This window comes from Rhea pennata, chromosome 21 (assembly GCF_028389875.1).
Source record: "Rhea pennata isolate bPtePen1 chromosome 21, bPtePen1.pri, whole genome shotgun sequence".
NCBI lineage: Eukaryota > Metazoa > Chordata > Aves > Rheiformes > Rheidae > Rhea > Rhea pennata.
In genome coordinates this window covers 1,748,857-1,769,860 of record NC_084683.1, presented here as the reverse complement: position 1 = coordinate 1,769,860, position 21,004 = coordinate 1,748,857, and the positions used below count along the sequence as shown (strand labels likewise).

General features: G+C 45.8%; 1 protein-coding gene across 1 annotated transcript; it reads right to left on the bottom strand.

Moving 5' to 3' along the window:
• Window positions 1-700: 700 nt before the first annotated feature.
• LOC134149679 (transcriptional repressor CTCF-like) lies at window positions 701-15,383 on the bottom strand. The gene is made up of 11 exons (XM_062592905.1): window positions 15,360-15,383; window positions 12,107-12,899; window positions 11,249-11,419; window positions 10,471-10,604; window positions 8,110-8,230; window positions 7,166-7,315; window positions 5,361-5,521; window positions 4,730-4,912; window positions 4,174-4,309; window positions 1,989-2,156; window positions 701-903 (listed from the first exon to the last, which is right to left on the bottom strand). The coding sequence occupies exons 1-11, from the start codon at window positions 15,381-15,383 to the stop codon at window positions 701-703; spliced, it is 2,244 nt and encodes a 747-aa protein (XP_062448889.1).
• Between the last annotated feature and the right edge of the window lie 5,621 nt (window positions 15,384-21,004).

Below are 21,004 nucleotides of genomic sequence, written 5' to 3'. Positions count from 1 at the left end.
ACTCTATAAAAGTCTCTTGTCACCTGGTTTAAAAGGAATTAAAATACCGGGGTTTATTTAAACTGCGTTTTTGCATACCTCTTAATTAATGGAAAAAGATTAAAATGTAAAAAAAAAAAAAAAAAGTTATTTACAAGCTTGACCATTACAGAAATGCTTTGCAGAAAGCAAAACATATTAAGGACAGAAACCAGTTGGAGCATGCCAAAACTACCGACTCGGAAAACCGGAACTAGTCGGTGGGGAAAAGCAAAAACATTTTAAAAGTCTAGAACCCTCTCAAGTCTGCATTTACAGTTACAAACACTACTGAGAAAAGGAGGCTCAAGGACTCTGGGAACTGGAAGTCCGGAGTGGTTTACCATGTACTCTAGTCAAGGCTTCCACTTTTGTATATTAAAACTTGTTGCATGTAAACACTGTCCTTGGACCAGCTTTACAATGCAGCTCAGAGCAAAACTAGTCAAGCATCTCATAGGAAACCCTGAAGGACTCCAAAATATTTCCTAATGTTCCATGATCCTGTAATGCTAACATAAAACAGCAAGTTCTAGTTATATCACATTCTAACATCATTTTAAGATTTATTTCCCAGTAGGTTTGGTAAAATGGTCTAAAATGATGCATTTCCCAAAGGCATGAAAAAAGGTAAAAGGAAAAATCGATTTGAGCCACTTAAACACAGCCCAGGCCAGTTCAGTCAGCCAGTGTAGTCGTCTTCCATCACCAGTTCATCATGCTGAGAATTGTCAGGAGTGAGGTCTCCATTGGGAGCTTCCACTACAGCAGGTTGAGCTTCTTCTTCTTCCTCTACTGGTTCTGCATCAGGTTCTTTCTTTACCTCAACTACAGTATTTTCAATTTCACCAGTGTTCTGGTCTTCAACCTGAATGATTGCTGCAGCTAGAAGGGCAGAAAAGAAAGGGGATGGGGAGGAGGAGGAAAATGACAGATTTTTACTGGTTCCAGGGCTGGCCTGCACCTCCCTCAGATGACTTTTTCAGTAGATACTTAGACTTTTGCATAGAAAGGAAAGGAGGGGCTCCCAATAAAGACACATTCCCACCTCAGGGCAGAATAATTCAGCCTGCCTCTCATTCATCCAAGTATCAAGCCCCTACCTCCCTGGCTCCTGTGTGAAGATGTTTTAGCAGCAAATTTCAAAAGATACATAGGAATATATGAGACAGTATTTAAGCAATTTTTGCAGAGTAATCAAGTAAGGCTACCAATATACGGGTACACCTCAAATCAGCTCCTCCGCACTTAGAGTAAGGCAAAGTTTCAGTCAGATTCAGAGTCCACAGTGACACTAGTGAATGTAGTCAATGTAAAATGCTTCTGCAGGCTGTAAGCCTAGGAAGGACATGTGCTGTATTTGGAGCACTGATCAAACAGCCAAGCCACCAGGCAGCATTCACCCCTTGAAGGAAGAACTGCTTCCTGCACTTTCTAAAATTTTAATTAGACTTTCTATAGCTATTGATTTCTATGCTTAAGAAGAAACCTCTGTGGAGTTGCAACTATGCAATATTTATGCTATGCTCCAAACTACAGGTCTGAAGCATGTTTGCTTGTAGTAATATTTGTAAAAGTCTACATGCATAAAATACTATGGTGGTTCTTGTAACAGTTTCTTTAACAGCAAGTGCAACATGAGCAGACATCCAGCAACTGGGACAAAAAAAAAAAAAAAGAAAGAAAGTTTGCACACACACTTATTAACTGGAATGTTATCAAAGAAAAAAAACCAAATCCTGTCATCTCCTTTTTGCATGATCTGAAACAGGCACGTTCCCTAACAACCAGGAAATGCTTGCAACAAGCATTATGCACAAGGAAGATCATAGCAAGCTAGAGAAAAGTGCAGCTATTTACTTTTTAAATAAGCTCACTTGAGGGCAGGAGTTCTCTGATGAGAGCTGCCAAATCCAAGGAAGATGCAGTTCAAACAAGCATTGTAACGTAAGCTTCAAGTAGTGACTTACACTGGGATTGTTTTGGTTGGGTGGCAGCTTTGCCTGGTGGTCTTCCTCTTCGTTTCTTACTAGGAAGTGGTGCAAGAGCCTCTTGCTCAACTTCTGGTTCAGCCTCAATTTCTACTGCTGTCTCCTCTTCATCTTCATTATCATCCAAATCTGGTTCAGCACTTTCCTCTAGGAAAAAACAAAAAACAAAAAAAAATCCTCGAAGAAGTGCATTAAGCAAGTCTTTAGTTTAAAGAGGTTAAACACATTCACCTACAAAGAGCCATCATTACTTAATCCTCAACTGAAGGGAGCTGGCTCTGGTAACAGAGAAGGCGAATGAGGCCTTTGCTAAGAACCTAGTGGCACAGACTCAGGTTGTTACTCCTACATTAAAGGGAACAAACTGCCATTCAGAAAGGGAAAGAAAACATGATTTCACTTGGTGGCAGTGACTTCAATACCTCTATGAAACACTCCAGAAGTCAAGAGTGATCCAACAGTAAGTCTCCTAGCCCTCAAGAAACAACAGCACTGTACTTATCTTTTTCTGTAACTGCAACTGGGGTAGCAGTCCCTGAACACCGCAACTAGTGTTCAGGACCTCAATGTCAAGTTGAAAATAGTAAAGTCACATGGAACTGGGGAGGTCTTAAGCATCACAGTTGAACACAGCTTTGCAGACACCTTGCCATGCTTTCTAGGATCATCAACATACCATAGATCATCAATCAGTGACCAAGAGCATCTTCTCCAAGACCTCTCTTTATGAGGCAGAACAGCCTATTTTATGAGGCCCTGTCCACCAACTGATTTATGATAGCACCTCCCCTACATGCCAACTAACTGCATTTCTTAGAAACTGATTCCAGTCCAATGGTGCTCATGACAAGTTTTAACTTCTTGCAATTTTTTTGTGGTTTACTGAGCTAAAGGCTCAAAGATTTATACTTCAGGACATCCCTGAAATTACCAGTTAGCACCATCAATGTGCCCAGAATACTCCATGCAAAACCAAATCAGACAAAAAGCAATAAAAGGTGTCAAGAGGAACAGACTGTCAGAAGGGTAAAATGACTGCCCCAGAATGTCTAAGCATGTCCACTGCACAGAAGAGTAGCTTATCTTCCTCATGAAGAGGTGAGCCATTGCATGAGGCATACTTCCATTTATCTGAGGGGGAAGAATGAACTGTAGCGATTTCATTTTCTTAGAAGCAGCAATAATGGCTCTAATACTTTTCAGTTAAGAGAGACACCCAAAAAGTATCCAAGCTGCACAACTGTTGACCAGGGTGTGATAAAAATGATTACTATCAAGTGAAAAATACCTTCAAAAAGGTGGCCATTGGTCTTTGGGATTCCACAAAGATGAGGCGTCATAACACATACCAGGCCTCAACTTCAAATCTCACAAGTAAATTAAGACAGAAAACAGAAAGCAGCCAAACATACCGGGGTTAAATAGACGCTGCCATCTTATGGGTGCATTTCTGGCTTGAAAAAAGATCAGTTCAGCATCCCAGAAAGACTGCAAATACTCTGGATATGATGTGCTTTCATCCCCCTCAGTCAGATTATGCTGAATGGATTGATTTTATTGCCACAAGATCTCACATTAGCATCTATTTGTCCTGTGCATTACTGCTTTCCAGACATTTCCTCATGTCTGTAAGCACCTACTTCCTTATGTACAAGGAGGTATGCATGTGCTGCGCTATTGTACGCAGTCATTCAAAGACAAATTTCTTTTATTGAATTTTTCAGGTCCTACCTTTTTAGAGCTTCTTCATATTTTCCTCAGATCTCAACTTTTATCAACTAACAGTCTGTCTACTTCAGCAGCTGACAGGCCAAAGCAGGGGACAACATGACTTTAGTACTGGAAAAATATATCAGACAGTGCACTAACACACAGAAGAGCATGCAAGACAGACAACTGCAGTCTAGGCAAAGGGTAACAGACACAGCACTTTTTTCCCCAACTACTGAGTCTCGGAAGAGGTCCAGGACAGCCAAATTGACACCATCCTTCCTAAACACACACAGTCCTCTATGTACATACATACACAATCATTTTTTCCCCTTATCGAGTACATAAAGGCCTTTCAGGTACCAAACCAAACCTGCAGAACTGGCAAACAGCTAACAAAGAAACAATGAATCACAAGCCTGTAATGCTAAGAAGGTACTGAGCTGTACCTTACCACTGTCAGAGGAATCTTCTTTCTTAGAGCGCATTTTTCTCTTTCTGCCACGTTTGCCCTTCTTTGTCTCTCCTCCATTCTCTCCTTCCCCATCACCTGGGCCAGAACAATTATCAGCATGTCTGGCCATTGTGTTCTGTTCAGAATGGGGGAAAAAAAAACAAAACAAAAAAAACAACACGCATTGAAATCAAGATCAGATATTCTGGCCCTGTTCTTACACAGACATTTCTGACTGCTTGTCTCTTTTTCCTCTTTGTAATGGAAAAATTTTTACCAAATATAGGTAAATTTTACTAACTTCTACTCATAAAGTTGAGTTTTCCTACTGCTCATGATGCTACTGCTAGCACATGCCAGTATCAGTATCAATACCAGAGCCTCCTCTCAGAGAGCAGCAAGTGCCACCTTTTAAAAAAGATCAGTGTTGTGCCTTGTGCCCCAGCCACCCTTTTCTTTAAGTAACAGGGCTCCTCCTTTCCAAAACCCCCATTCAGCCAAAAAGCACAACTCAAAATGTATTTATACACACACACACACACACACACTCCCTTACCCTGCGAGTGAAAGTTTTACCACACTTGGAACAGACAAATGCAGCAGGGACAAAGTTGGGATCATGGTATCGTTTGAAGTGCATATCAAGGTGCTGTTTTTGACGGAAGGTTTTATCACAATGGCTACAGGCATAAGGCTTTTCTCCAGTATGGGTCCGTTTATGCACGATCATGCGCCACTCCTGGTAGGGACAAACCAAAGAGAAAGAATAACTTGAAAACTTTCAGATGTAGACACTGAGAAATTTATTTCTGCAGGCAAGACGAGGTCAAACACTTTAGTCCAAGAAAAACACCCAGGAGAAGATGGTCCCGCCCGAGTGCAACCACACTCTGATTGATGGCATATTCGGTCCTACCTACTTCCATCCTTCAAGCAACTCTAGCTCTTTGTCAACAGATATGCCAAGGTTGTGACTTAACTCCCTTAAAAGATACTCTCCACAGGGGAGCACTTCAGCAGAAAGCAAAAGCCACTGAACTCTCCCATGCCCTTAAAATAAATAAATAAAAGTCAGAGAGCTAACACTGATTTTGAAAGTTGGTCAAACTTAACAGATAAGATTTCTTAGCTTACGTGTTTAGCTCCTGTTCGAATGCTCTTAAGGGCTGTCAGTCCCACCAGCTTACCTGCCTGCATGCATAATCACACTGGTCGCACTTGAAGCGCTTCTCATTCTTGTGAGACTTTTGATGCTGTTTGAGGGCATATCGCTCATGAAACACAGCATCACAGTATCGACACTTCTTGCCCTGCTCAATGTAGGAATGCTGCTTTCGCAAATGGACACCTAGGAATGCAAGAACCAGAGCCTTTAATCACATCACGGCTATCCAAGGGTGAAAGAGCCTGGTATACAATCTCTCAGTGTCTTTCCCTCTGTATACTCTTGAGTTCAGGTGAGAAAAGTAAACTGTTAATTTGAGATTCTATCAAAAAATTAATAGGCTTATAATTAACAGCAATCAGCATAATTTCTTGACAGAACTGTCTAGTCAAAAGCTTAGAAAGGTTTTTTAAAGGATTCTAGATTCGGTTAATATCAGCAATCTGTGCTGATACACTTGCATTTGATAAAGTGTTTGATGATATACCACATAACTTATATTCAAAATTCACTATCTGCAAAATACAGCAGGATTCTTAGACTGTTAGTGTGTAGACTATTTCAAAAATCCATCTCAAAAACATAGCAGCCAGATCACTGATGCCCAGGACTGCTTCGGACAATCTGTAAGGATTCCCTTGGAAGACAGAGCAACATAGATTTTTGCTACTGAAGTTCATGCAACAGATGAAGTAAAGTCAAGGTAAAACACAGCACTGTCCTCAAGACACTTAAGACCACTCTGAATTGCCTGAATACAGTCAGAAGCCAGGTAATACATTGGGAAGCAGGATTTTTTGCAGGATCAGAAGTCAAAGTGACAGGACTAGAGGGTAACAGGGGTACCAACAGCTAACCCCTATCAAGAGGTTTTAATCACTTTAAAATCCTCCAAATATGAGCATATTGCACCTGCACAAGGTAGCCTGCTGTAGGTTGAACAATCATTATGAAAAAAAAATCTTCACAGCTATTCTGTTTTTTCCTGTTATAGATCAGTACTTGTTTGCTTCATAGACACTTGGTGTCATCGTCTCAACGTGTCCTTCATTGTAGCACTTTACATCTGTTTGTTATGAAGGAGAACCTACCTTCCCGTTATCTGGTTGATATTTTGCTTATAGACAGAATTATGCCAAATCTCAGCCTTTTCTTCACTGAGAAAGATTATCTTCAATTGCTCTGGGAGTAGTACTATTTTTCACCTTCTTGTATATCATAAAAGAGAGCTTGTCTGCTAGAATCATGGGGAACTGCTCACCAGGTCAACACTCTCCTACTGCAAGGACTCAGGGCTTTTGTGACAATTCAGTCTCTCCTATCCCGTCTGTGGCAAACACCTCCACTTCCCGAAAAATGAAATTGTTTAGGCTAATTCAAGCCTTTCAGCTTGATGAAGATATATCTGGGTGATAATTAATGGCCTCCAATACATAGGCGGTCACGCCAAATGACCTTCCGATTTTTCGGACCTTAAGTCGTACAGTTAAAATATTAGTCTAAGTTCAATAAATGCCTCGCACCTATGGACATGAAAATAACTTGCCTTGAATGCTTGAAAAACAGGCTGCATTTTCAAATAATGAAAAGCAATTGAAAGTGCTGTTCCCATAGCATGCAGCAGTTACTGTAAGCTGAAAGGCTAAAAGTATGTATTACCAGCCACACTTCTAAGCCTGTGCTTCATTTTGTGCAGTTACTGGATTTACTAGGTTAAAGCAGGGGGAAGACAGCTGATGGGTTGCATGAACTCTAATTTTGGGAAGGCATGTTTTGTGTAGCCTTCTGCAGTAACTTCACTAATGGCCACGTTGCCAAGATACATACCCAAGTCAATCTTTCTTGCTATAACAGTATCACAGTGAGGACAGTGAAATTTGGCCACGTTCTCCGTATGTTTCCGTAAAATGTGCACCTTCATGTTACCACTCTGAGTGAAGCGATCATGGCAGATGTAACATTCATATGGCTTCTCTCCTACAGTAACGGAAGGAAAAAAAGTAGCACGAGCACTTTTATTAACAAGAAATCAAATCAAAAAGCCCTAAAATAAAATAACTCCCCAGAAACCAGCAAACAGCTCAATGATGTTTCTTTCTCTAGAAGTTTTAGTTCCCGTAAATATCTTTCTACAACACAAAGACAAAACAAATTCACTCTTGAGCAAATGAGTTAATTATTAGTCCTTACAATGAGAAACACATTCAAGACCTACATGCCAGATGCTGGAACACTGTGAACATCAAATTTGAGATTTTCTTTTGAATGCTCATACATACAAGCACATTTCTGTCATTAAATGTTAGCAGCCTCATTAGTTTAGCACTCCAGCAGTGTTCCATGCTAGAAAAAAAAGTCCTATTTCTATCACAGAAAAGACTAAGGATCTTCACAAACTGCATCCAGACACTGTTGCAATTACACTCAAGAATGAAACTAAAAATGGCTATAACCTTCAGTGGGAAGTAAAACATCAATAAAGAAGATATTGCTCATCTTCATACTGAAAAAGGGCCTGTATTCTGTCACCTCACAGTGAAGGCAAAAATCAGAATCCTCCAGCACATTTCTCAGTGCAATTACTAGTGTCAGTTTATGAATTTATTAATGTTGATAAACAGTGCATTCTCTTCAGCTACAGACTTCATGCTAATTTTACATTAAACTTGAATACTTCATTTTGCTGACTCCGAGCATGAGCACCATTATGCACTGTCCCAGCACTCAGACACCAGCACACAGACAGCGTGCTAAAAGCATGACATCAGTACCAGAGTGGGTCCTCATGTGCCTCTTCAGCGTGTAAGTATCCCTGCTGGCATAGCTGCACAAGCTGCACTGGAACGGACGCTCTCCAGTGTGAGAGCAAATGTGGCGTTTCAAATCGCTAACCTGAAAGCCAAGAGCAAGACTGGAGTTAGTAAGAGCAAGACTGGAGTTAGTAAGCATGAATAGGTAAGATTTCCAAAGTAAAGGAAATCAGTCAAAAATTTTGTTACAGTAACATTTTGTTTCAGTAGCAAGGTTAAAAATAATACAGTCAACCAATCTGTTTCAGTGCCGGTCTTGCACTGCCATGTAACCACTCATACTCCCCTTCCCACTCTGTTCCACCTCCCAGCTTTATTCCCAGTCTTGCTCCTACATTCAAAGCAGCCAGATTTTGTCTCCTGCGCTCACCTTGCTGGCATCAACCATCTCAACGTCAGAGGATAAGCTAAAATTTGAAAGCATCCTGGACAGACACAGAGAAAAAGCGTTCCAGGAAAGCATGCACCCAGGAACACCGCAGATGTTCTTCCACAGGGTGCCTCCCGGGATGCCCTCCAGTTACTTTCAGGAAGAAGATAAATCAGTAACTCAATAAAAAAGCCCTAGTCCTGCAATCAAGGTGACTTAATCCCTTTACGCTCCTGCCATTATCTAGGAGGCATGAACATAGCTTAAGAATTAGCAGACATGAACGGAAAGCATTTTCTGCTTCAGTAAGAGCAAGCTGCACCAACTGCTGTCTATAAAACCCTGCAACCAGCTCACATAGGACCAACTTGCTTATTCTTTCCTAATTCATGCACTGCAACACAACGCATTCAGCACTTCAAACCTCAGGGCCTGGAATTACAACACCGCAGTCACAGCTCAAAGTTTTGTTTGTTTTTTTTAATAAATAAATAAATAAATAGATAAAACTTAAAAGACCCACAAACACCCCCAGCATTCCCCCCCCCCACAAAAAAACCCTAAAAGATACACACACAAACTGAAACACTCACACCCACAAAACTCAATAAATAAAAGATTAAGCACCCAATTCAACATTTCCACTGTAACCTTCCTCCACTGCATAGATCAGTTCTTAAAAATTTTGTTCGTTACCTTGCTCAGATTTCCTATCCCCATCTTGCAATGTAGTTTTTATTACATTTTAAAAGCTGTCCTGCAGCACAAGCAACAGTGCTGCTTAGGGCACAGGGTACAACATTCAAGTAAGCTTTATTTGCTCAAGCAAATTAGACAACCTCTTAGAATTAGCAAAGCTGTTTTTCACTAATTTGGGAAAGCGCCATTCATTTTGGCAACAGTCACTTTATCAGCAGATATGTAAGATGCAAAGTGCACATTTCAAAATTGGAGAGCATCTCTAGTCTTAAAGTACATTCTACTCAGCAGATACCTGCCTCCTTCAACTCCTTTACTCATCTTAAAGGACTGCTCTTTTTAAAAACAATGAAAACTACAGTCTCCAAAGAGGAAATGGAAATGATCTAGGGTTTTGGTGCACAAATATCCTCAGATAGGTTTCTCATCAACTGAGGAAACCCTATCACTTGCTTCCAAAAAAACAGACCTAATTCATTCAGAAAGTAGCTGTGCAGATGACCTCACAGTGCTAGTGGACAACAAGCTGACCATGAGCCACCAATGTGCCCTGGTGGCCAGGAAGGCCAATGGTCTCCTGGGATGCACTCTGGGATGCAGAGTGTTGCCAGCAGGTCGAGGGAGGTGATCCTGCCCCTCTACTCAGCCCTGGGGAGGCTGCATCTCGAGTACTGCATCCAGTTCTGGGCTCCCCAGTACAAGAGAGACATGGAGCTACTGGAGAGAGTCCAGCGTAGGGCTATGAGGATGATCAGAGGGCTGGAGCACCTGCCCTATGAGGAACAGCTGCAAGAGCTGAGCTTGAGGGGGGATCTTATCAGTGTGCATAAGTATCAGAAGGGAGGGCATGAAGAGGATGGGGACAAACTCTTCTCAGTTGTCCCACACAACAGCACAAGAGGCAATGGGGCAAAAACTGAACCACAGGAAGTTCCGCCTGAACGTGAGGAGGAATTTCTTCACTGTGAGAGTGACAGAGCAGTGGAAGAGGTTACCCAGAGAGGTTGTGGAGTCTCCTTCTCTGGAGATATTCAAAGCCCTCCTGGATGCAATCCTGTCTAACATGCTCTAGGTGACCCTGCTTGAGCAGGGGGGTTGGACTAGATGATCTCCAGAGGTCCCTTCCAACCTCACTGATTCTGTAATTTACTCAGAGGCTTTTCAAAAATGGTCAAGGAGGAAAGTTTGTAACAGATGATGAGTAAGTCTTGAGGCATAGAAGCATGTACTTGGTACTGTGACAATTAACATACCGCCACACTAGCATAATCACACATTGAGCATTTGAATGGTTTCTCGTGGGTGTGTTTGTAGCGGCGATGCCGAACCAACTCTCCATTGGTCACAAAGGCCATGTCGCAATCTGGGCACTTGTGAGGGCGAGTACCTAATCATTTGCAGGAAAACAGGAAGATGGTGACATTCAGATTTAGTGGCAAAAAATATGACACAGCTTCTCCCTCTCCACCCCCCCACCATGAATTAGCAATGTTCCTTTTGTTCTGAAAGATTAGATTACAGCAGCAAATGGCACACAGGCATCATAGCCTTTGTATAAGCAGCCAATGGATGGAAGATACTGCTAGAGAGTGTACATGCCTTCAGTGAGGGAAACACACTCCCTTATTTTCTTACCACTAGGCTATTTGCAAATTTCAAACCATTCAGTCAGATAATGCAGAGCTATGAAAAGAGAGCTAAGAACATGAATTACACTTTTTTGGCAGAAAGGTCAAAAGAACATTGTTTAAATTTGAGGACAGTTCTGAAATTACTCCTATATTAAGTTTTATAACAGAAACTTAAGTGAGGAACAACGGAAACATGCTTTGCACCTAACATGGTCAGGTGAAAAATTGCTCTCACAGGGGAAGAAAAAAAATAATAAAGAAAGAGAGCAGCATTGCATAGTTTCTTCCTTTCCAGCTTGTCCCATATAGGACATCTGACAGATTCAGATAGACCCAACCTGCCTATAGAATAAAGGCAGAGTAGGTTCTATTAGAAGAATGTACACAAAGGTCCGAGTACCTGTGTGAGTGTTGAGGTGCTTCCTCAGTAATGTGACTGTCCGAAAAGCCCTGCCACAGAGATGGCACTTATGTGGTCGTTCATCAGTGTGGCTTTTCATATGGCGGTCCAAGTTAGAACGACGTGGACAAGTGTAACTGCACAGCTCGCACAGGAATGTCTTCTTTACACCTAGCCATGAAGGAAGTCACTTTTATTTTTGGCAGTACCATGGTCCACTGTATTACATTAGAGGTCAGCAGGGAAAAAGAAAAATTCCTGGAGGTTAAACTACTACAAGAAACCCATTTCTTTTTAAATCATTAAATACAACTGTATTTCCTGTTAGGAATACAGGCAGTGATTAGCTTGTCTTGAATTTTCATTAGTATGCCAGTAATTAATGTTCTTGCTCCACTCCACTCTAGAAAGGGTTTCTTAATTTACAGTTTTAAGTTTCTGGAAAGGAAAAGTCAAACATACACATTGCTGGATTTTGTGCTACCCACTCTACCCAATACTTAGCTAGGAACTCCGCCCCCAAAAACTAATTATACCACTGGTTCCTGATGTAAAACTTTATTGTACACAATAATCTCTTGAATATGCATTACAGCAAAAAAGCAGAACCTTTTCAACTGTAGTGATATGGGAATACTAATACCACAGCATCACACAAGGCAAACGAGCTCCTTTGCAAGCCTATAGTCAGGAGAGAGTAGGTTTGCCCAGAAAACAGAGCTGAGAGCTCTTATACAAAACGGTAAGTGACACTGAGCATGCCTGCTTTACTCCCAGATGCATCTACTCAATCACTTCAACTGTATTGCAAGGTGCAGTCACAACCAGTGCAGTTTAGAAATCCGCTTACAAACCCACCTTTCTTTTTGATTTTGGTTGGTTTAGGTGGCTTCATGTTACCCACTACTTTTTCTGCATTGACCTCAGACAACAAACCCTCCTGTTGCTCCTCTTCAAAGTCATACACAGAGACATCCACATCTTTGCCTTCCTCAGTGTAGCGTAGCTTACTCTTTTCGTTTTTCTTTGTTTTTTTGGCTGGTGGCTGATAGTCTGGATCTTTTTGCCAATTAGGATCTTCTTGGGGCTGAAGTTCACCTTGTTCCAGCGTCTCCACCTCACCATTTGCACCCACTTTCACTACCTGGAAGCCTTCTGGTAAAGGGAGAGTGTGACAGATCACGGGCTCTCCCTCTTGCAGGCCTCCTTTGGAAATCTCATTTTCATATGCTCCCTGAAGTTCTTCCACAGAAGTGGTGGCAACAGGTACAGTCACTGGAACTGGTACTTGGACCAGCTGAAGCTCACCAAGATTTATAGGCTGCTCTTCCATATTAACAACCTGAAGTGTTATGATCTGTGTGTCATCCACTGTAACCTCCGTTTCTTGAGGCACTGCACCTTCCATTACTTCAGTCTTCATTTGAAGAAGCGTTGGATCCAACTGTTCCATCATAACCATCTGCACACCACTGTTGACATCCTGAACTACTTCACACCCATCTGCTTGGTTTGGTGGTACATGACAAGCATCGTCCTCCTGCCCAGCTTCACGGCGTCTTTGATAGGTTTTTCTCTCTTTTCCCTTAATAAAAGTTTCTGATTCTTCCACAATAGCTTCAACTGCCTCACCTTCCGTTTCACCTTCTTGCTATTAAAAAAAGAAAAAGAAAAAAAAAGCAGAAGAGAGAATATTGCACATCATCTAATGTAATAATGTGCCATAATAATGGCACACACCCCACAGAGGGACAAGTGGCCTAACCGAAAACCATCAGCTCAACAGCAACAGCATACTGCAGCCAGTTTTAAGAAAACAAATCCAAAACTGTAAGCATTAGTCTCTGCTAGCGTATTGTCGCTGTAAATCAAGGTGATCACAGAATCCTGCCTGGAGTGAAACAGCCGCTGTACCAGTTTCATGGAAAGGAAGGAAAGCAAGGAAGAGAGATTAAGGGATATGTATGTTTCTCTTTCTCAAGGACTGCAAATCGCTAAGGCAAGTGATACGGCACGATTACTCCTTATTACCAATCTATGTAAAATAAATAAGCTGAATATCAGAAGCAGTCCTGTGCTATAATCACATTATTTTTATGCCATTAGAAATCTTACCTGTAAAAAAGCTGATTCTGTAAAGCACAATATAAATCTGGACCCCCCACAAAAAAACAACCTCCCCCAACAACCACACTCAAACAAAAAAACCCTTAGTCTGAGAATAGTGATTTTTTCCCCCCTAAGAAAAAGCTTTGAGAATGCAAAGCAAGAATCTAAGTCTTCAAAGTTACTCTAAATTAAGTTCATATTTCATGTAAAAATCCAGCTCCAAACAACTATTTCCTCTATGTTTAGACTTCTCTGAACAACACTTGATTCACATCTTCTCTTAAAAAAAAAGAAAAAAAAAAGAAAAAGAAAAAAGAAAAAAAAGAAAAAAGAAAGAAAAGAAAACAAGGATAAGTAAATTTCTTGGGAGTATCCTGAGCTTCATTCCTGTTTCCATTTATGGGCACTGCCTTGCCTCAGAAGGCAGAACACAGGATGAACTTGAGCACAGTGCCCTCTTTGGGTCGACGGAGCCCCAGGATGCAGACAAGGCTCAGTTAAAATTTTATTTCAATCTAAATGGTCTGGACTCAGAGCTACACGACTCTAGTGATTTCTCATGAAAACTAGGCTAAATCTAGCCAGGGCATCAACAGCATGTAATAATTCTAAAGTTCAGTATTTTAGCAGGTAGGTCTTAATTTTAACTCTCAGAACTTTTGTATAAAAGCATTATCTCCTTTTTGACAAATTTCTCCTCTCTTCTCTCTTGCCCCAACAACCCAGCATTATTCTCTACACAGGATTGTTTCAAAACCCCTCAGAACACTCTAAGACACCCCCAAACACCTGCCATCTTCAAAAAAAACCCATCCCCACCCCCCCCACCCCCAAAAAAATCACACAGAACTTACTCCACCCAATCATCTTATGAAGCTTGTGATCAAATTCTAATTCCAATCCCAGGGCTGATAGGAGACATCCACATTTTCTGATTTTATCTGTTGACCTCTCAGACCGACTAATAGAACCTCTTAAAGCTATCTTTTAAACTCCATACATTTCATATCATGTCACTATCAGCTGTCTAAACATAGCCTTGCATATTCGTTTCTGAAATACATGGGCATATATACATAACATGATATGTAGCTATCAGTCTTTATTAGACTTCAGAAATACAAGACATGTAATTATTATTATTTTAGCAAATACTCGCTTTTACTGTTACGGCCTTTTCTAGTATCCTGCACTACTTCTTTGAGAAAAAGATGTTCTTCTCTTTTTTTCAGTCTGCTTGGACTAGGGTCACTTACTAATGTGCAGCCTTCATATTCTCTATGTTTCCTGTGGGCAGCAGCAGTCTCCAGGGGGCACCAGATACCCAGAAATACTGACATAGGGCTTCATGTGCACTCCCTGCAGGGATCCTGCTTCTCCTTTTTCTTAACACTCATCAGCTTTTCAAGTCACAGCAAATCCATATGGACAAACAGCTGAAGAACACGAGATGATGCAAGTACTTTACACTAACCAGCAGCGATCAGAACGGAGCTTTGGTCTTTAGCCTGCAGCAATTGTGAAAGCGTGCCCAATTGGGCTGACACCCCTGGCCTCCAAGCGATTGACGCCCAAGTCACCTCAGAGCCACAAACAGCAGACACGGCCCTGCCACTGGCCTGCACGACGCTCAGCCACAAGGCATCTCACAAGCCTGACTGTAGCACCGGTCTATCACGCACGCAGGCACAAGGCACTTCCCAACCACCACCACCACCAGTGGCCACAGCATTGGCCTGTCACGCACGCACGCACAAGACACCGCACAGCCACCACCAGCAGCCTGCGCAGCAGCGCTCGCCTCAAAGGCACTCCGGCACTACGCAATCAAGAGATGCAAACAGCAACAACATCACCCCACTGGCCCAGCAGCCGCTGCTTCTCAGCTCACCGCACAACCACTAGCACCTGACACGGGCCTGCCACTGGTCTGCAAAGCAAACAGCCCAAACTCAGCGCACGCTCCCAAACATCACACAACAGCCTCACGCTGGCCTCTTACGCCCTCACGCAGCAGCAACCTCATGGCTCCGGACAGCAGGCAGCAGCCGAGCATTGCAGTGTCACGCACTGAGGCTGTTAGAGAAATACTGTGAGAAAAACCTTGAAAATAGTTAACAAGACTGAAGGACAAGGGGGAGAGAAAAACAGTACTGCAAAGGATAACCAGCTCCGGCTAAAGAACCTTGATGAAACCTCAGCGCTTCGAAGATTGCGAGGGGTAGGTAGGACAAAAACAGCAGAATAACCCAGAAGTGACCTTAGGTTCATTAAGGCTTATTAACATATTAAACTTCACACCCCTAAATGAATAATGAGATGGAAATGACATGATAATGATGTTACCACCTCTTCTTCGCTTCCTATGCTAATTAACAAGAATGTGAAAGTGTAAGCGCAGAGCGATTACCTGAGGTAATGAAATCGTAACCAATAGAAAGATTTGTATAAAATACTCCCTGAAAAGTGTGTATAAATCAAGAATGAGAGGGGGAGAAGGTGTGCTAGCTTTGTGGATTTACCTCCTAGCACCCATCTCTGTGCAGAAATGAAATAAACAAATATCTCGACCCTGTGTGTCTATTGGTTGTTTGCACACCGGGTAACATAACCCAGATTTTGGGACAACACCAACGCATGTCTGCTGATGGCCTATGGGCTTTAGCGACACTAGTTGCCTCAAAATAACTTCCCCAGCCATGAACCACTACTGCCCTAGCAGGTACTCAGACAAAAGAGACCTCACACTCGATGCCCGTGCCCAACTGCCTTCTGTTGGTCTATCAGGGACTCAGAAAGATGGGACCTCACAGTCACCTGCACAACCAGGTCTCTCTCACTGTCCAAGAAGCCTCTAAGGCAGCAATCACCTCACTAGAACTTCCCCAGCCAGGAGACAAATCCTGGCTGATCTGCTGCTCAGGCAGAAACCATCTCAAAAACACATCCCAGTGCGGACCTGCTGCTGCCCTATCCACTGCTCCATGGGAAGTGACATCACAAGCAACAGCCACGCCTTCTCCCTCCAGCCAGCCTTTCAGGGACTCGGGCAGAACTGACCTCATCATCAACAGCTGAGCCATGGGCCTCCTCTAGCCCTACCAGCTACCTACAAAGACTTGAGGGGACACAGGCCATTTTCTGATACAGCCCTTTTAAACACTAGGGACCTCACTGCCCACCGTGCTGCTGCCTGCAGCTCCTGCTGCCCGTTCCCATGGCTGAGCCAGCTCCCAAATGGCCTCCCTGATTCACTTCCTGGCTTCACAATGCTCACATGGCAGCAAAGCACCCATTACATAGCAGCTGCAATCCACCCAAAATACATTAGCTTTAGCCTAGGCAGTCTCCATATGTAGCAAGAGAGCAGGGCCTCATGTCCCAGTCAGAGGGAGAAGCCTTCCCACAGCTCAGAAGACTACTTCCTTCTCAAATGCTGAACAAGCACAGCAAATCCTCTACACATCAAGCACAAGAACCACTCTCCTATTTCACGCTCTGACAATTTGAGACATGGCAACGGACTCCGTCCAGGACATGTCAATCAATTGCTGAAACCAGCAGAGCCAGAATTCAGCAGTCCTTCCTCCTCCTCTAGGATTATGGGAATAACAACGGCGAGTGTGAAAATGGACATTCGTCAACTTCCAAGGCCCCTGAAAAGCAGAACACCTCACACTTAACAGAGCTCTTCTGCAAACACCCTTCAGGCTGCTCCCAGGGTCACAGGTCCTGGAGCACACCAAGAACTATGGAGTAAGCACAACGACTTGAGCATGACACCTCGTGAGGACAGCAGCAACCTGCTCTCACTTTGCCCAGCAAATCCCAAACACAGCTCTGAGCAACATCTGGAGGCTGTGGGGGCAGCAGCAACTTAGCGAAACACTTGAAAATGCATCTCAGACCCACAACATGGGCAAAGCTTCCTGCACCCAAACCCCACCAAGCCGCTTGGGCCCAGCTGCTCGGGGCAGGTCAGCACGCCTGGCTCGCAGGTCAGTTCCCCTCGGTGACAGGGCGCTGGGTCCCCTGCTCACAGCCCCCAACAGCCCCTTTTTTGGAGCCCCTGCAGGAAAGCAGCCCCCTCGCCAGCACCGCTGCCCCTGCTGCAGTGAGGGCACCCGCCGGCATTTGAACGCACCCACAGCCCCACCAGCCCCACTCGCACCCGCTCTCACTCCCGCTCCCTTCTCGCCTGCTTCGCTCCCTCGTCCTTTGCTGGTCTCCCTTCTCTTGGCCTTTTCCCACTCTGGACTATGATTGGCTGAGACAGCCGTCATTCCAATCCGTCCCCGCCCTCCTCCTCAGGACAGCTAATAGGAGGGCCGCACTCAGGTGATGCCATGGCAACGCTGCGCCCTCCTGCCCTGGCAGCCAGCTCTGCCCCCTCCCACCGTGGGACGGCGCCATGTTGTGGGCAGCAGCGCGGGGTGTGAAAGGGCCTCGGGGCAGCCTTCCGCCAGGTGCCTGGGCAGTGCGGGGCCCTGGGCCCAGCCACTCTGCCGCAGGGGCCCCACAAGACTCCTCGCTGCCCTGCGCCCTGGGGGCCGTGCTGGGCTTGGAGGGCAGCCCTGGTGCCAGCGATGGGGCCAGTCCTGGTGCCGGCGATGGGGCCCTGGGAATGGCTGGGGTGCCAGAGCCTGCGGGCAACATGCTGCTGCCCTCAGGGCAGGGCAGTGTCCTCTCAGCCCTCCTGCCCTGGCCCCTTCCCCAGGGTAGCCCCAGGGCTTGGCAGCCCTTCTGCTGTGCCTGGCACGGCTGGGCTGTGGCCAAGCAGGGGCTGCTCTGTGTGGTGCCGGGCTGTGCCCCAAGGGGTCACTCCAGAGGGGTGAGGAGCCCCACGAGCGCACAGGGCAGCGAGGGTGCTGGGTGCTGGGGAGTGGAGGTGTGGGGTCAGGAGGGAACTGGGGAAGATGGCCATGTTGGGCTTACCCCAGGAGTGCACCCCCAGAGAAAAGTCCTTGGGGTAGCCAGGTCTTACAGGGTGACAGTGTCACCTCCACCTGTTCACAAAGTGCTCTCCCAAACAGGCTGTCTTTTGGGTGCAGAGGTTGGAGCCCATTTTGCAGGAGGACACAGGCTGTGACCATCTCAAGATGGCATCTCTGAGCCCCAAATCTGCTCTGCCAAGTTAGAATCATAAAAGGATACAAACGGTGTCAATCCTCACCGGAGAGCTACAGAAGCACTGGAAACAAGGAAGTGCATTCCTGGCTGATGGTTTCCCTGCAGCAGTCCTCCATCTTGCTTGCCCCTTTGCCCTCAGCTCACCTCTCAAGCCCAGGACGAGGGACGCTCTTCCTATCTCATCACCCAATACTCCTTTCCAACATGCTGATGCTCCTCTGCATGTTGACCAGGGGTCCTAGTGCAGCCCCGTTTCCTCCTGTCCCCCATCATTGCCATGGAGCCACTACAAAGGACAGCGGTGGGGACTGCGTGAGCAGTGCCCAGCAGCGCCTGGGCCTCGCAGGGAAGTGAGGGCCCCCACCCACGGCTCCAGGGAGACCTCTGTTCTAGTTAGATTCCCAGGGGCCAAACATCCCGTTTGGCCAGCCAGCACAAACACACACACACACACACACACACACACACACACACACACACACACACAAACACTCTTCAGCAGCAAGCAGTTTATTAGTAGATACTTACAAACAGACCGACCCGATGGTAATCTCGAGAAGGACCACCTCAATGCTTGTCCCGATCGTCTGCATGATGAGAGGGAGAGTCGGCAGGCACAATCTTTTCGGGTGTCCCCAAGGAGGCAATGTGGTCCTCTATTGTGTAGCAGCCTCTCCCTCCTTCGGAAAACTCCGGCATTTATGATTACTTGCGGTGGGCGGGAGTCCCGGCACGTGGGGCCAGCAAGTGCGGGGAGTCTAGCCCAACTCCGCCCTGGTTGCATAACCAGGCTATGATACTGCGCACGCATGCAGACTTATTTCGGGGGCCACATTTGGCTTTGGGGGTCGCTATTTCACTACTCTTCCGCTTCTGACCTTCATGTTGACTGCTTCTCATGGTGATTCTGTGGCTAGAAGAATCACAATCCACCATGCACATTTTCAATACCCTCTGTCTCCCCCACCTACGCCCACCACACACCCCAGTTCCTTTCATTTCTCCAGCAGCATGCTAAGATTGAGAAAGCGTAAGTGGGGTATGTATGTGGGGGAAATAAAATAAATAACGAGATGCCAGCACAAACAGCAGTGGGATGGCAAAGCAGGTGGTGTATGAAAATGCCATGTCAGACACCCCAAAGAAGTCATGTCCTTCCAAAATCTGCCAAGTGGAAATGACCTACAAAGCTAAATAATTCTGAAGGCTTGTGGAATTTGGTGCCTACGTTTGTACATGATGCCAGGGACACAGGGCTGTAAGAAGCACTTGGGAGAGGGCCAAACCTTGCAGGAGGCAGCCTTGACTGGAGCTGAGCCCTGGCAGGAGCAGGGGGGAGCAAGGCAGGGCTCTTGAGGGTGCTCTGCTTCTCCTGCTAGCCAGGCTGGCTGGGCAGAGGCTTTGTCAGTGTGGAGCAAGAGACGGGCAAAGGCAGCTGCCTTGGGCACCCCCAGGAATGTCCTTGCAGGCTGCCAGGCAGAACATGCTCCTTGCCAGCACTTCCTACCTGCTCCTCGGCAGCTCCAGGGAGTCAGGCAGAGGCTTTCAAGGCCACAGTCATGGTCATCTCTGCACCTTTGCGAGGACATGTGCAGAAGCCCATGAGCCCTGTGCGTTGGGCAGCCAAGGCAGCCTGTGCCTTTGGTGGAAGCAAACTGGGCTCCAGCTGCGCTGCACTGTTGTGTGCAGCTGCTGCTGGCCACCTGTGGGCTGAAGGACACACAGAGGCAGTTGCCTCGGTCCGAGTGGCTGCTGAAGAGCAGGCAAGCTGAGGGCTGTGTGCAAGGGAAGCTCTGGCTGCGCGCGGCCTGCCTGAGCTGGGCCCAGAGCTGCTCTCTGCCCTTCAGCGCAGAGCTCACAGGGTCCCTCCAGGGCTTGGAGCATGCAGGTCGCTGTGCTTTGACCCAGGGAAAATCCCCAGGGCCAGCAAGAAATTCCCACCTGGCCGCAGCCGCTCCTGCCTGCCTCTTTCACCCCAGCTCCTTTGCCAAACCAGCCGGCTGCTCTCCAGGCAGCTCCCATGCCTGCTGCCTGCCTCTGCTTCCAGCCCCATGGCTCACCTCAACCCTGTGCTCCGGTGTGCCTGGCAGTGCGTGTGCAGCCTGGCAGCAGCCATTTGCTGCTGCTCCTCATCCCTCTGCACGATCCTCTGCTGGGGACCTGCTGCTCTGGCCCCAATGGCAGCTGCTGCCTCCTCAGGGAGTGGCTCTCCTCAGAGGGAGGACCCCAGGGGCTATTGTCCCAGCAGGGATACAGTCCCTATGGAGACCACCCCATAACCCAGGGCCTTGGAGGCACCATGCCACCACCATCACAAAGCCCTGCTGTTCACTGTGGCAACACCCTTCAGCAAGTCCCGGGAATCACTGTGGGCACCCCCAGCACAATGCCTTGGCAGTCCCCATGGGCACACCCATCCCCATGGCCTTGCCTCCAAGCCTCTGCTTTCAGCTTTGGAGCCTGCCTGGCAGCTGAGAGCTGGGCAGCACCACCAAGGTTCCTCTCTGCAGCTCTGCA

What these genes read in the sequence shown, in the direction of transcription:
- LOC134149679 (XM_062592905.1), bottom strand. Translation starts at nt 15,383, where the DNA reads ATGAGGTTGCTGCTGCGTGAGGGC. An exon ending in GCACCTCAACACTCACACAG is followed by an intron (nt 10,605 to 11,248) that starts GTACTCGGACCT and finishes GCAAATGATTAG; the next exon opens with GTACTCGCCCTCACAAGTGC. An exon ending in GTGATTATGCATGCAGGCAG is followed by an intron (nt 4,913 to 5,360) that starts GTAAGCTGGTGG and finishes TGTCCCTACCAG; the next exon opens with GAGTGGCGCATGATCGTGCA.